Source organism: Calypte anna, chromosome 1, assembly GCF_003957555.1.
Source record: "Calypte anna isolate BGI_N300 chromosome 1, bCalAnn1_v1.p, whole genome shotgun sequence".
Lineage (NCBI taxonomy): Eukaryota > Metazoa > Chordata > Aves > Apodiformes > Trochilidae > Calypte > Calypte anna.
Window position 1 is genome coordinate 85,907,005 of NC_044244.1, and position 15,947 is coordinate 85,922,951.

The 15,947-nt window shown below is 40.8% G+C and overlaps 2 protein-coding genes across 2 annotated transcripts; one reads left to right on the forward strand and one right to left on the reverse strand.

Moving 5' to 3' along the window:
* Positions 1-1,732: 1,732 nt before the first annotated feature.
* TMEM52B (transmembrane protein 52B) lies at positions 1,733-5,216 on the reverse strand. The gene is made up of 5 exons (XM_008490530.2): positions 5,163-5,216; positions 4,454-4,497; positions 3,536-3,574; positions 2,425-2,591; positions 1,733-1,983 (listed from the first exon to the last, which is right to left on the reverse strand). Exons 1-5 carry the CDS (start codon positions 5,214-5,216, stop codon positions 1,733-1,735), a joined length of 555 nt encoding a protein of 184 aa, XP_008488752.1.
* A 4,154-nt stretch (positions 5,217-9,370) lies between these two features.
* LOC103525574 (oxidized low-density lipoprotein receptor 1) lies at positions 9,371-15,033 on the forward strand. Its single transcript, XM_030452001.1, has 5 exons — positions 9,371-9,461; positions 10,957-11,055; positions 11,383-11,507; positions 14,479-14,597; positions 14,871-15,033. The coding sequence occupies exons 1-5, from the start codon at positions 9,371-9,373 to the stop codon at positions 15,031-15,033; spliced, it is 597 nt and encodes a 198-aa protein (XP_030307861.1).
* Positions 15,034-15,947: the final 914 nt, after the last annotated feature.

Genomic DNA, 15,947 nt, shown 5'->3' on the forward strand with positions numbered 1-15,947 from the left:
AAGTTATGTGTATTCTGTATTTTTGTGTAAAAAATCCTGTATATATGTGTAAAAATCCTGTAAAAATCCAGTATGTCTAAATCCTGTATAAGTGTATTCTGTATTTTTGTGTAAAAAATCCTGTATAAGTGTATTCTGTAATCAGTGTTAAAATGTTTGTAAGCTAGGGCAAACCGGGAAAGCTTTGCTGTAAGAGAAGAAAAAAAAAAAAAAAAAAAAAAAAGGGGGAAATGTAGAGAAACAAGATAAACCAGGTGCCTCGAGTTGCCAAAGAGTGGGTGTAAGTCCACCTGTGCCTGGTTAGGGCAGGCCCCCTATTACCAGGGGGCCAATAAAGGTGGGACACACACCCACAGAGGAAGCTCACTCTGGTGCGAGGCATGGAGAGGCCAGCAGCTCGTCGAGCCTCTGGAGCAAGAAAGGCTCTTCCCGCTACACTTCTACCCTGGAAGTGCTGTGTGGTGGCTGGAGTCCTGGGAGAGACCAGCAGCTCGTCGAGCTTCAGGAGCAAGAATGGCTCCTCCCGCTACATCTGGGTCTTGTTCTCTATCCACAAAACCACCCTACTTTCTGTACTTTCACAGGAGTGTTGTGAAGATCAGGGCGTTAGGGACAGTGACAATTTGGGTACTCCACTAGGAAGAGTCATGCAGATGTGATATATGTGACCTATGCATTCAGATCAACATAAACTGATCATGCGTGCAACTCATTCATGACTGCTTATCATCTGATAGTGGAAGTCCTTCTGCTTTAATGTTTTATGTTGCTGAACCTGGGGTAGAGACAACACCCTTGTAATTAAACAGCCACCTTCTCACGAGTACTCAAGGAACCATTTTACATGTGTTCCATAACTGTGTTCATCCAAACACATCCAAACTCTATCAGTTTGATTAATATTTCTGGATGATTCAACATATTTGTAATGATCAGGAAAGACTCACAAATTATTTCTATCTGAGAAATGGCTTAAAGATTTTTAATGATTCTCTATGAATGCAACTAAAATATAATTGATTATTACTTTGGGGATAGTGCTCCTCCTCCTATTGTTTGATCTGTTATCATCTGTATATCTTAAAAATTTGAATTTTTTGTAAATGCTATATGTCATATTCAGAACCACTGTATTCATTGTATTCTTTCTATATCACCTGTATGACATTTAGAGGACTATACTGCACATACTACAAATGTATGCTGTCTTTCGCTTATATGCAGGTTGTGTTTCTACACAGCTGCTCTTTTTAATTTGTATTTTTTATTTTTTAATCTACTATAAATGGTTGTCACTTTCCAGAAGTTTGGTGTTATTTTTTAGTATTAAGACCTTTGCACGTGGCTTTGTTTTTCCTGCTGAGAGAACCTCTCTGCCATACCCAGGAATCAGGCTGGAGGCAGGCAGAATGAGACAGGACCTGAAATCTCCCTTCATGTCACTAACCTGCAAAATGGCTCAGCACCCTGATCCTGCTGCCTGCTTGCTTGGGTGAAGGAGGATACTAGTGGGGTGTGTGTGAGTGATAAATGGATATGGGGAAGGATAATTATTGATTATCTCAAGGAGGTGTCAAAAGGAGCCATCAAAATATGCTGGATCTGAAACTGCAAGTCTCTTTTTTTCCTCATTAGACAAAGAAGGTTAATCTGATGTTCCTAAGCATGCTCAGAAGAACTAGTCTCTGCAGGTAACTATTCTGTATTATTTACCACTCAGTGAAAACAGGCACTAGTGTCCTGGGAGCGCTGGCTGGGCATCCTTGCCCTCTGCTGATGTCTGCAGTTTTTCCTCTGGCACTGGGTCCAGGTCTGGTACTTTCTGCCCTGCCTTGGCGACTGTGAATCTGCTCATGTGCAGAGCTTCTTCGTAGACTGGAGGAGTGTCTGATGCTGAAGGAGGTGGTGTTCCCTGCACAGCGTTATGGGAACGTGCCACTGCCAGTATTGTCCTGGCAGCGGGCCCAAACACGGAATGGAGAGCTGAAAGGGAGGAGGAAAAGCTGTTTGACTGAAAGCACTTTGCAATTCAAGATAAATACACCTGCAACACACAAGCTTCTTTCTCTTCAGAGACCGAATGTTTTCCTTTTCCTGTTGGTTCATGCTCCCCTAGAAATGTAGTGGGGGTGATAGCCCATCAGTAGCATCATGCAATCAGTCTTTTCTCAAATGCCATCAAGGCCCATAGCTGGCCTAATTCCACCCCAGCAAGTCTCACAGATAACTTGCTATCTGGCACCATTTGCTCCATGGAACCTGGTGAGCCCCTTGATTTGTACTATCTACAGATGCCACCTTCCTCAACCCCTGCTACTAACTTCTCTCTGCCAGCCTTGGGATGCCAAAATCTGGCCTTTTTACAGTGCAGCCCCTCACTTTGGAGTGTGGCAAGATCCCCAGCCTCTGTCAAAGCCAACTCACAGGTAATGGTGCTCTGGATGGTGCTGTCATGATCAAAGGCAATGACAGTGACCTGGTAGGGCTGAGGACCTGATTCCTCTCCTGTCTGACGGCAGTGAAAGCAGCATCTCACACAGACTGCAACCAGGCCACACAGGAGCAGCAGCACACCAATGACCACCACCAGCCTGGGAAGGAAGAGGACACAGAATTAGGACAGAAAGACTACTTGCAGGGGACCTTTTAAAGTCCGTCCTTGCTTTGAACTAGGGCTAACCTCAAAGCTATACGTGGCAATTTTGAACCTTATCCTGAAGAGTCTGGATAGTCTCCAGGGATGGAGATCCTGTGCCCCCTCTGGGCACCCATTCCAGTGCTTCATCACCCTTGAGGGAAGCAGTTTTCTCTTTCTGTCACATCATAATTTCCCTGGATGCAACTTGACCAGTTGCCTCAGGTCCTTCTGCTGTACACCTCTGAGGAGCCTCTGGCTTCTCTCTAGATTCACTTTAGGTAGTCGAAAACTGTACTGAGGTTGCCTCCTTAGCCTCCTCCAGGCTGAACAAACCCAGTCCTTTCAGTCCCTCCTCATACAGCATGTCCTCTGGACCCCTGACCATTTTATTGTCTCACCAGTGGACTTGCTCCAGTTTCCCATCTGTCTTGTACTGGGAGACCAGGACTGGACTAAGAGTGGACTACCTAGTCCAGATGTGTCTTTATAAGTGACAAGCAGAGAAAGAAAAATTGTACTTTCAGTCTACTGGTTATACTGTTATTAGTGCAGCCTTGAGATGCCCATCAGCAGCCATAATTTTTAGTATCATCCTGTTGAGAATTACTAAGGAACCAAACTGAAATTCCATTAAAAATGTGTCTCTTAAAAGGTGTATTGTGCTATCAATGATTTATTAATGGTATTCACCTGACTAAATTAATATTTGGAATAAAAAAGGAAGGTGTCAGGTCAAGATTTTTTTAAAGATGATGTGACAGCTAAGGAGTGTCCTTGTTACTGTAGATCAATAGTGTCCCAAGGGGGTAAAATCAGACTTGAGCAGGTCAAATTTAACACCATTCTCCGCTACTGGAATTGTGATACAGGTATTTATTATTACAGATATATTCTTACCAGATATACCACAAATGATCCCACTCCGTACCTGAACAGCTGAGGAGAAGAGGGTACAATATATGGTTAACAACAGAATGCCAAATAAATGGGAAGATCCCTACTGTATCCCCTCCTGGCTTCCCTACCCTCAATTACACTCCAGCTTCTAAATGACACAATGATTAGAAACAACCTGTGCTTCATGAAGGAAGCACTTGTCCGACTTCATCAATCTCCCTATTAGGTGTCTTTGCCTTCTCTTTGGCTTTCTCTCTTCCTGTGATGTTTGTGCCTGCCCCATTCTACTTGCAAACTGATTCGAAATGTGCATCATGTTATAATTTCTGAAATTCCCTTTTTAAATTTTTTTTTTTCAGAATTTAATCTGCCCAACCCTGTTGTTGTTTTTTCTTTCTGACTTCCTGTTCAATTTCTTTCTGGCTCTGTGGGTACATTTTGGATGCTGTATTGTGTGTTCCTTTAGTTTTAGTTAGTAGAGCTGCCTGTACTTTTAAAAAGACACTTCTTAGTCGAAGCGAATTCTCCTAGGCAATTTTTCACATTTGTCTTGTCTTGATTTCTGTTAATTTTACAACTGGTATCACCAAGAGGAGTATTCACCAAAACATTGAATTTCAAATAACTTTTCAAGGAAATGTCAGTTCCAAATCTATAAACTCAATCAATCAAAATTCCACCAGAGAGCTCTTAACCATTAGAATTATCCAAATAGGTAGCAGGAACAGTACCTTATGATCAGGATGTTGAATAGATAGTGAATAGTACACTTCACATTCAATTTTGTGTGAGTTTCCAATAGTCACAGTTAAAGTAAGCTTTCCTGGAAAATGTCAGCCACTATTTAACATGGATGTTTACTATTGCCTTTATTTTTCATTGTAATCTTAAAAGGATCTGAGATCTACAAATACTTACAGTTCAGTGTTGAGACAGCTTTCCTCACCTCTCACTTTGGGGAACTAGAAAGAGAAAACCAAACAAGGCACAGCTGGAGGGAATTGAACCTTTGTCATTTCCAACCTTTATTTCTGTCACCTGGACTACTGCCAATTTGAATCTCCTGCTGTAAGGATTTACTGTCATCTGTCAGTAAAGATTTACTGTCATCTTTCTTCTGTTGTTTCCATCATATATTCTGCTAGATTTACTGTTCCTGTGATACCAACGGAATTGTTTCGTATCTTAACTTCCCATAGTCATTAAAATCCTACTTATCATGGTTCCCAGCAAAGATCTCTACTCACCTTCACCCTCACCATAGGTTTCTCCTTCCCAACTACAATCTATGTCATGCTACTACTGTAGATCCTTCTTTATGCTCAAATATTAAGAAGATTTACATATCCTGCTTCATATTATATCCACAATGACTTGAGTTGTGCTCTGTCCCTCCAGCATTCCTACCCTTCTCATACCTCTTCCTTGGGTACCCTGACCTCTGTGTTACCACCCTTGGAATAGCAGGAAATACTCTTCTCTTTTGGGTGTCTGCCTCTTATACATCCACTTCTTTTTAGTATCAGAGAAATTATTGTGACTGTAAATTGATAATGCCTCTTCATCTTTCCAAGGTAATGCTGACAGAGCAGAGATCCCATAAAAAGGAACTTGTGCTGTGACTTACCCATAAGAAACACCCTAAAACAAAGCAGATAATGACTGAGCTATGCATCCCCATAGGGCAGTTCTGTGGCCTCCTGCTGTCTCAAGCTGTTTGGTATCTTCTTATCTTTTATCGTTTCAGTTCATTCTCACCAGCCCACTGACAAAGAGAAGCAGCAGATTCCTTGATCTCTCTTGAATCCAATCTCTTCTGCCTGCTCTGCCTCTTCCTGTCCTCCTCTGGGTCTATCCTTCTTCTCTGCTTTTCGGGTTTCTGCTTTCTCTCTTTCCCTCCTTGTCACTGGCAATTCTTATTTCCTTCTGTCTGTCTCTTGTTATTCTCTTGACCTGCTTATATCTCCTTTTTTTGAAAGGATCTCTAAAGTCTTCCAGTCAGAGCAGGAGAAAAGCAGTGGCTACAAGTTCTTCAGATGTTGAACCAGTTCAGCAAAGGGCATAATGAGATCTCTGCAGACCTGACCCTTCCCCTCTGTGAGCAGAAAGGGTCTCTGAGTTTGTTCATTCCTAATAATTCCTCTACCCCGCCTCTGCCCTGAGGGTGGTGGGTTGAAGGTCATGTTGTTGACCTGTTTAAATGGAGTTCAGATTCCTCCTCCAGTACTACTGCTTTCCCTGCTCTCATATTTTCCTGCCGCTATGGATCCAATTTACTGACATCCAGAGTATATGTTACAAGCAAGATGTTCCTGCTGAAGTGAAAGAATTTTCAATATAGTAATTATATACACACATATATATAATATGTATATAGTTATTTGTATATGAATGCTATATGTACACATATATTCAATACCTTTCATATCTCCCATTTCAAGGCTCTGCCACCATCCCTCTTACCCTGTAGTCTCCTTCTGTCAGTCCTTCAGCTGACAGTCTGTTCACTCACAGCTCCAGTTCCTGAATTTTCTGCACAGAAAACAAAGTCCTCCCAGATACTTTGCACTATAAGGCATACATGTTGATACTCCTATCCTGAATATTATTTGTCCTGCAGGCGGTTAAATTAGTAGCTACCTTTCAATGACCCATTCATTTTCTTTCACGTGTAGAACAGCTTTAGATTTCTGTTCCTGCTTGTGGCTATTTTAGAATGGTATTACATGCAGAGAGCTGTGTTCCCCTTCTCTTTCAAATAGCTGAGAGAAAAAATGCAGTGCAGTAATGTGTTACTATTTATGTTTGTGAACCACATGGGACTGGTGCATAAATACACATTAAAGGAAGGATAGTAACTAGTGAAACTTGTTGCCCCATGTTGCAGTCACAATGCATTCACATTAAACTGGTGAATCATTAGCCTGGGTGATGCATATTAGAGCTGCAGAGCAGAACCAATGGATTCATGAACATATTGTATTCTCCCAGGGCAGGCTAAAAACCATTCACCATTCTCTAATTATAAAAGCAGTGGTGCAGTGTGAACATGCCTTATTATGTACTTCTTTATATATTTACTTATTTGTCTGTCTATCTATCTATCTTTCTATCTATCTAAACTAGTCTGCTACTGGAAAAAGGTTTCTGAGTCCTGGTGGACAAATACAAACCATAGAAGTGTGAGCTATTTGCTTTGTGTTCATGTAGAAATTGTCAAATATGCTTTTTGCCTCATTTTCCCCCAATGATTTAATATATTATAGGAGTTCTATAAGAAAAGACCCAGCAGGACTGTAGACTTTGTTGCATGTATAAATTTTAAAACTGAAAGGATTCAATGTGGAAAAGGGGCAAATTACCAGTGCTTTTCAGGAGCTTTTTATTACCAGAATGGTAGTTCAGTAGAATTATCACTGGATTTTTAACCGAAATTCAGTCTCATGAGAATTTCATCCACTGGAGAAATACAAGAAACAGTGATAAAAAATGTCCCTAAAGAAAAAGCAGCAGAGTGACATGAAACAGTGATCCCTCCAAAAGTATATTAACTCATTCTTGCTGAAACTTACTGATCATTCTTTTTCTATTTCTAGGGCATTGCCATTAATACTATAATTGATAATTAATTGCAGTGTTCAGCGCTGCTATCGTGTCATCCATGAATGGTGTTATTTTCTCTATATTCCTCCAGTATTTTGCATCAGTTTCCTCAATATTTTATTTTTCGCTATTTTGTTACCTTAGGTGACTTTCATATTTTCTCTTTCATATTTCCCCCTTGCCACTTTTCAAAAGGTTTTAAAAATGTGATAAAACTCTTACAGAACTGCTAAAACAAACAAAAAGAAATCTATTGTTGACTTTTCTCTATTTGTTATTGTTTAAAGTCTAAGGCTCCATTCTGTGGTAAACTATATAATTTGAACATATGGTTCCTTGGATGCTAGAGAAAGCAGATCGTTGTGTGGATAGAAAAGATTTCTGTCTTCTCTGCTTCTCTGTTCTGGTTGAATCAAAGGACGTTTTTTAAGCCTGTCCTAACTTATTTCCTAGGTAGCATGATCCTAAGTGGGAGTAAATCTTCTTTGTGAGATGAAAAAAAATGCTGTGATACTGCTTATAGAAGTTGCTGAGAAATTGCTGCTTGTTCCTTGTTACTCCTCAAAGGAGTATTCCACTTGATTAATCATACCAAATACTTCCCTGTAGGCATTTTGAAATGAAAAATATAGGGACATATTTAGAGCTCACAAAGAAAATTATCAAATTTTCATGGATTTTATACTGGATTATGATAATCCAAAAAGGCTCCAAATCTTGTTGAACAAAATCAGATCATTACTGAATAAACTGCACAGAAGCAAAACACTTCACTCCCATATTTCATGCTCTTTACACTAAGGACATAAAAGTTGTTCCATCTCTTTGGCAGAAAATGTGACAGTGGGTTCAAACCAAGAAGCTCATTGGAGACAGGAATAGCTGGTCCTGTAAATCAACCTCTATTGGTCTGTATGTGTCTGATCAGATGCTGGAATCTAAATCATCATGCTCAATTTTCCCCCTTTCAGATTAAGGTCTAGTAATGCCTTTTGTCCAGGGAGGTTTGGGTTGACGGAGGCTTGGAAAGTCCCCAGTGAGGCACAGTGCTGGAGTGCAGTATTCTGTGTGACCCTGTGCTCATCCTTGTTCCCAGCTTCCCAGGTGTGAGGTGATACCCTCACAGTTCTTGGGCTGCATGCAGTAGAGCTGTGAGAAATAAACCTGAATGTTCAGGTCTCACTCCTGTCATTTTGCCAGCAGACCTCTAAATACCCAGGAAGACAGAACCAGACAAGTTTCTCCATCTTTCTCCTGGTGCTTAAAGTTTGATAGAGAGTGGTAAAGGCACACAAGCTGGCAGGTGACCTCTCCTTGGATGCAATAGCATCCTAGTGCAATGGCATTCTGCTGTGCTCTGTTAATCACTCTTGCTAAAAGGCAGAGATTATCACATGTGACTTTTCCTGGACTGCAACCAAGCCAGAGCTGGTGCAGAAACAGCTTCATAGTCTGGTACATGAATTTTCTGCTCAGACTCCCCTCTAGTTCAGCAGATTTCTTCAGATCATTCCCTAAGCAGGCAGACTGGCAAACCTAGATTAATTTCTTTGTGCCCTAGGAATGGACAATAGCTGTGATCAGTCTCTGTACTGCTCCACTGGGACAAGCCCAATGTCCTTGCAAAGAGTAAGCAAAGGGAATCAGTATGTTTCTCACTTCATTTTAGCTCCAGTCCTCCTGCTCCACTTCAGAGATGGAGGAACCTGAATTTACTGAGTCTTAATCATGGTAAAATAAAGCCAGTAAAACCTCCCACCACCACTCCACCCCCACCCACCACCACAGTGCTGAAAAACTTCAAGAAATTTTTTAGACTGAATCAAAAATTAATGTAATATTAACGTAATTGCTTCTACACCTCCCCCCCCCGCCCCCTTTTTTTTTTTTTTTTTTATTTTTCCCTACAGAAAAAATGTACCTTGAGATTGGGTAACTCTATGCATTTGTTCCAGGAACTGCGAACTGTGAGATTTCCATGCCCCACTGCATTTTAAAACACATAGGAGAGTTAAATACTATTCTGGGACTCTCCTGCATGTATACAACCTCCAGAATCTCTGTGTCATGAAATCCTTTAGTATGAGCCAAAAAACCCCTTCTGACTTTCACATGAATCACTCTGTTACCTCCCAATGACACTGACCATTCTTTTGATCCCAGCCAGACCATCATTCCTGTTTCTCCTGCGGAGCAACAAAACTTTTGAATTGTCCTGTAACTTTGGCAGAAATGACAAGTGAAGAAGTGACATATGCAGACCTGAAGTTCATGAAACTGGAAAAAACCCCGGACCAGAAGTTCCAGACCTCCAGAGTGAAAGGTAGTGGTGGTGTTGGGGGGCAGTTCTCTGCAAGGCAAACTCTCACACTGGAAAACAGTTTTTATGTGACACTCAAAGGAAGATGTCATCTGCATAGTACATCTTGGCTTCTGAGAACCTTTTGGACTCAAATCTTCAATGAAACTAGAGGGACAGAAGAAGAGCAGGAGATCTTTTGAAATGGAAGGTTGGAGAATGTAAAAAAAAACTATTTAGATTTGAGAGGAGAGATAATTAAGGTTGTAGGATGAAGTTAGGTAAACATAAACATGTTCCAGTTAGACATTAAGTGTTAGGTCCTGGAAGTTAAGGAAGTAATCTGCCTAAGGGATCTTGCAAAAGTCTTTCAGCTTTACTTGTTTAAATCTGACAAACTGAATGAAAGTAAACACTGGGGAAAAAAATACAGGTTCTCTCAAAGAAGGTAGTAGATGGACAAATACCCTTTTGTACTTATAAAAATAATGCTACCTTGCTCACAGAGGAAGGGATGAATGTGACTAATCACAAATCTATTATGCTATGCATTAGTGCTTTAGAATCACTCTGTATGAGAGGCGAAGAGGTATTATGTTCCAACCTGGAAACGTCTGGAACCTGGAATTTGATAGGAAAGTTCCCCTTACAGTGACTGTCTCATTCTCACTTTTTGAGAGATCCTTGAGCTTTTTTCTGAAGCTGGACTCTGGATAGTCTTGTAGGGTTCTTGTCTGCTGTTTGATTAAAGGGTTAGGCAATAAAAGGAATAAGAAGCAGCAATACCTCTGGCTGGTATGCCAGTTATTTCTGTTGGTGACTTCAACATAATATTAGTATTCCCATGGAAGTTTTATACTGGAGCCTAGTAAAGTACACAAAAGTCAGAAATTGAAATCAATCCTTTGTGTTTTGGAACTGTGTAAATTCACACGGGTGTTTGTATTTTCCCACACTGCAAGACTGGATATATGTATTTCCAGGTAAGATACTGTTTCTGTTAAACTTATATGGTCTTTTTCACAGCTACATGCCCTAATTTCAGATTATTTTGCAGGGGTCTTGCTTTCATTGGTGACTGTTTCTGAGGTTGTTGTCTGAAAAGGTGAATTCATTTCTGACATGGGCAGGTTAGGCACTCAAAAGTAAAAATACCCTAGTACCTGGCTGCATAGGAAATTTTCAGCCACGTTGTAAGCCCAAAGCCATCTTTGATGTTCTTTACTCACCTGTGAAATTCTTTGCTGTTCAGAACTACTTGTCCAATTTGTTTTCTCTTAAAAGCTCCTGGCCAAGATGGTCTCCATGGTTTGCTCATTTGCAGACCCAGCTTCTAAGGGCGTCTGGTTGTGGCCAAATGATGGGACAATTTTCATAATGTAGTAGCATGTACCACTCTGAAACTCAGCAACTCACTGGGCAAACAACCGGCCATGTAGTCTTGTGCAATGTAGGAGCTGCAGATACAAAAATGAGAGGTTCCTGTTTGTGCTGCTTTTCTTCTTTTTGTCTATCCCAGATTGCTCGAGTCTCTCTTCCTGTTGGCGACTGGCTACAGTGGTGCTTGGAATCTTCTGCCTAACTTCAGTGGTAGCTGCAGTAGTCTTGGCTGCCAGGTGTAAGTATGGTCACAGAAGGGGTGCTCAGAGTTCAGTATGAACAACTGAATGTCTTAAGAACTCAATTTAGGAAAATGATGACCCTAGGGGGTTAATGATGCAAAAAGCACCCCTTGTTGGAAGAGTTTTTCCACTCAGGAGATCCTCCAGACTCTGAAATTGGGATGTAGTATGTCTTACTCATAGACATGCACAAAGTGTAGGTCAAATATATTCTGTCCTGGTGGGAGGTTTGTGTGTCTTTGGTAAGTTTATTCAGGTTAGGTTGACTAGTTTTAGCTGTAATATTAATGCAAAATTTCATTCTTGTTTCGTTGTGATTCCAGTCACCTTGGTCTGCCACCTTGAGCATGAAAGGGATGAAAACTTCACTCTGCAAAAGGCACTTATGGAAAGCCTCAACCAGCAGCTGGAGCTCCTCCAGGCTCAGAATTTGAACTTGACAGAGACTGTAAAGCAACTTGCCACCTCCAGAGGTACATAGTGGTGGGAAGATGGTGGTTCCATGACATTATGGCAGCCGCAGACTGATTTTTTTCTATCAGCCATATTGGAAGGGTTTTCTCTAAAATTATCCTGAATTGTTTTATTAAAAATCTATTTCAACAGAGTCAATCAGAAGGCTACATTTCCATTTTGATAATTTTTAAGGAATCAATAATTTTGAGGTGTGTTTATTGACTTTTTTGTAATGGTGCTGTTTTATAACCTAAATCAAACACTAATTCAGAAAATGCCATGACAATGACACCTTTTTTTTTTTTTTTTTTTTTTAAATAAATAATTTCTAAAAGGATACTTCCATTCTGTATTTCACTGCAGTTTCAGTGAATTATGATAAAAAAGAACGATGGAAAATTCCTGCTGACTTTAATTGCCTGGGATGATTTGAAAAAACTTCCGCTCTCTACCAAACGGGATTGTAATCACTGGCTTTTAACAGTTCACAGGCTATTTGCTGAGGGTAATTTCTTTTCCTTTTAGGAAACAGTGGTGTGAAACTTTAATTATAGGTGAGCTGAATATGCTAGATTATTATACAGTGGAGAGAAGAGAATCATAATAAATTAATGTCATGTGAGAAACTGGCATTTGAATTTAGCACAAACCAGGAGCTATGTGTAAGACACAAGTGTACTGTGCTGTGCACTTCTGTCACCTCTGTCACCTCTGCAAGTGATATTTTGTCACCCAGCATCAAGCCCTGATATTCCCAGTTGGCACTGGTTTGTTACAATATAAAATGGTCATGTGAACGATAAAGCAATGAATATGATTTGCCCAATAGTTGGGGCCAAATTCCCAGAAAACTCAAAAATATTTTCTTTGACAGATCTTTTTGCTACTTGTGGTTATTTCAGTTCCTAACTAGAAACTGAGTTCTCTATACGATGCTAGAAGGAAAGAAAAATCCAACATTTCTCGCTTCAGTATTACTCAGGGTCCTAACAGACAGCTAGGAGAATAATGTGAAAGAAAAGAATCAAAGTGTGGCTGTCAGAAAGCTATTTTTCTTTACCAGAAATGGGCTAATTATCTTTCATTTTGGCCAGCCATCACTATCCAACCTCTGATCATTGAATCCACAGCAAATATGAAATGCTAGCAGAAAAGTTAAACTATAAATTGTATTGTAAAGCATGTAGCAGGGAAGAGCTGGCCCTGATATTGAACAGAATTTAAAAGTAAGTTACGTAGGATAGAGATGTGGCCATACGATTGAAAATCGAGGTTTCCTTTTATGTTCATCTAGATCCTTGTCTCTTAACATGGCTCAGCATTCCAAAATTTCTTCTATTTGTGCTTCACTTCCACCCTCCAGGTTTGCTGATCAGATTGAAAAAATCTTTATAATTTGTTTTTCTGATATTAATTAAAAAATGCTTTTACTGGTTTTCTGGAAACTGGGTTCATTAATTCTTCAATGAAGATGTGAATTGAGTTGCAGAATGAAGGAGGAATTGTCATGCCTCTATGATAGAGACTCTGTGCACTGCACTGGTGATCTTGTAAGGATCCACTAGAACACTAGAGACTGTTCTCACTGACAAACCTCATCAGGTGCTCTTTTGTTTTCAAGGGCAGAAATGTATTCCTTGTCCTGACAACTGGCTACAGTATGGGGAAAACTGCTACCACTTTTCAAAGGAATGGAAAACTTGGCAAGAGAGCATGGCCCAGTGCTCTGCTCTGAAGTCCAGACTTCTTAAGATAGAGAGTAAGGAAGAACTGGTAAAGATTACTTTTTCTCTCTCCAATTATATATGTTGCATTTTACTGTGTTCTGAAGAGCCATGCCATTCTTCCACTGTTGCTGTGACATGCTTGTGCCAGAACAAGTGGCAAAAACCTGCTCAAGTGGCAAGTTCCTGCCCCTTTGGAGCCCCGCTAGCTGTACTGTGGCTGCACCTTCCATGGTGCATCTTTACTGACTTCAGCAGAGTTATCTGAGACACACCAGCCTGGATCTCATCTAGATCTTCATTCCACCTCAGGGCAAACATAACTGAGCTAGCACAGGTTGGAAACACTTTTATTGTCTTGCCAGAGAAAACTACTTAGCAGACATCAGAAGACTGGCCTTCAGTTTCTTGCTGTCCACAAGTATTCCCTATCTCCTTTTCCCACATGAAGAGAAGAGGACTCTTACCTTTTCTGACTCTTAAATTCTAAATGAAGCAGCACATAAAGCACAGCCAGAAAATCTCTTTGTAGTGAAGGAATTTCTACCCAGACCCTTAATGGCTATGGGTCTATGCCTTGAACTCTGAGGTTTTATTGTCCATATTTTTAATTTCCCTCGTACGATGATTACAAATGATGCAAAGGCCTTTTCCTGTCTGATTTATGAAATTAGAGTGTTGAAAGGAAGTCATTATCCTATCCTCCCTCCTAACTGACCCTGGTATCTCTGGTCCGGCATTGCTCTCACCTCCACCTTTCCTTTGCTCTGCAGGTCTTTTTGCAGTTTTGCTTTTCCCTTTCATGTATATGTTACTCACAGAGGTACATCCAGCCTTCCTGACCTGCTCAGCCTTGGCCAGAGCTGGGGCCACAATTGGAGCTGGAGGAGCTTCCAGAAGCTTCTCACAGGAGCCACACTTGTGGCTGCCCTGCTTCCAAAACCCTGCAGCACTGACCCAAACCAACCCATTACCCAGCATATCTGCAGGCTTCAGTTTTCTCAACTGTTTTACCTGAGAGCCACAGACAGCTCTCAGCAGATTAATTTTTACAGCTCTCCAAACTGGCACTGACTTCCAGGAATAAGAGGCACTGCCCAGATTCACCTGTGAAATAAAACCGGGTAGACACAGGTGTGAGCAGCTCCCTTTCATTTGCCTCTCTCCCTTTCCAGATTGAAGGCCATTATAACTGAGACATGGATGTGATTCACAGGCTTTGCATTTATTTCCATACAGGCCTTCACAATGCAGTCACTACAGTTTTACAGTTCTTACTCTTTCTGGATTGGGCTGTCTCGCAATGGAACTGAGGGTCCCTGGCTGTGGGAAGATGGATCTTCTTTCTCCCCTGATCTGTAAGTTGATGCAAAAATGGGAGCAGACCACATGGAGGCATATTTTATAAGATCCAGAAGTAGCTATAACTGCCCCCCCAGTAATCACCAATCCCCCTACCTACTTGCCAGCAGTCAGGTTACCCATCCCTCACTCTCTTATCAACCTGGGTAATCCCCCAGTTGGAGAGCTTGTGTGCTACTGTGGGTCAAATGGGTAGCAGCGGTTGGGAATTCCGCTATCAGCATGACTTTTTCCATGGTATGATTAATATCTCTACTATTTTTTCACAGGTTTCAGATCCAACGAGCCAGCACCACTCCTTTCCTGGATTGTGTGTGGCTTCAAGGTGCAAATATAGACACTGCACGGTGTGGCGAGTACAAATTTTACATTTGTGAGAAAGTGGTGGATCCTCTGGTGGCTGAGCAAGTGAGCTACTTGGACATGGATTAGTGTGCAGAGCTCTGCAGAGAGCTCTCTCCTGGGATACACCATTGTGGGGGCAAGTTCTGGCCAAGGGTTTGTGACAGGGAAAGCAAGTCCAAGCTAAGGTTAATGTAATATCAGGGATAATATAAGCTGAACTTGCACTCTGATGCATCAGCCAGATTTCTTCTTGGGCTTTTTCTTCAACAACTTCATTCCCTCTTTCTTCTCTCAGCCCTTCCATTCTTGTGTAACCATGTCTATCCACTTATCATAAATTCTTTTCTAAATGAAACAAAATTAAGTTTATGATTCCAGAACTCTATTTTAAAGATTCACACCTGTTTTCCAGAAACAGGAATCAATAGCCATTTGTAAAAGCAACACATCAGATTTTCAAAATTCATCCACTGAATATTCACCGATGTGAGAGCTCAGTTTACAATCAATATACAGGTATTTGAATTTCACCCACCACCTGTAGATAACTAGAAAGTGCAAATAGAATCAGACTTTGAACTGAAAGATGAAAATATTCATAGTTCTCCTGGCTAGAGGGAAAATTTTTCAAATGGGATTGTGTGCCCTATGGGCTCCAAAACCAGAAGGCAAATAGACAATACGTATTTGTTGAGGAAAATCATCAATATCTAATGCTCAGGAATGTCAGTCCACCTGCTAGTGGATTGTTCTGCTGCATCAGACCTTTGGGGAGAAGGTTCATTCCTCTAAGACATCTGTCTTGATAATTATCTACATCATGTCTGATTCAGTTCTTTGATTTCTTGGATCCATTTTCCATTCTGTTGCAGAATTTTGCAGCTGGAATAAATCATCCTGCTAGTGAACTTTTCTGTAGTTTGTCTGTTTAGTAAGTTCCTGTGCACAGAAGACTCAACAACCATCAAATAAAGGCCTTTGGTGATGCAAAGGCTCTCACT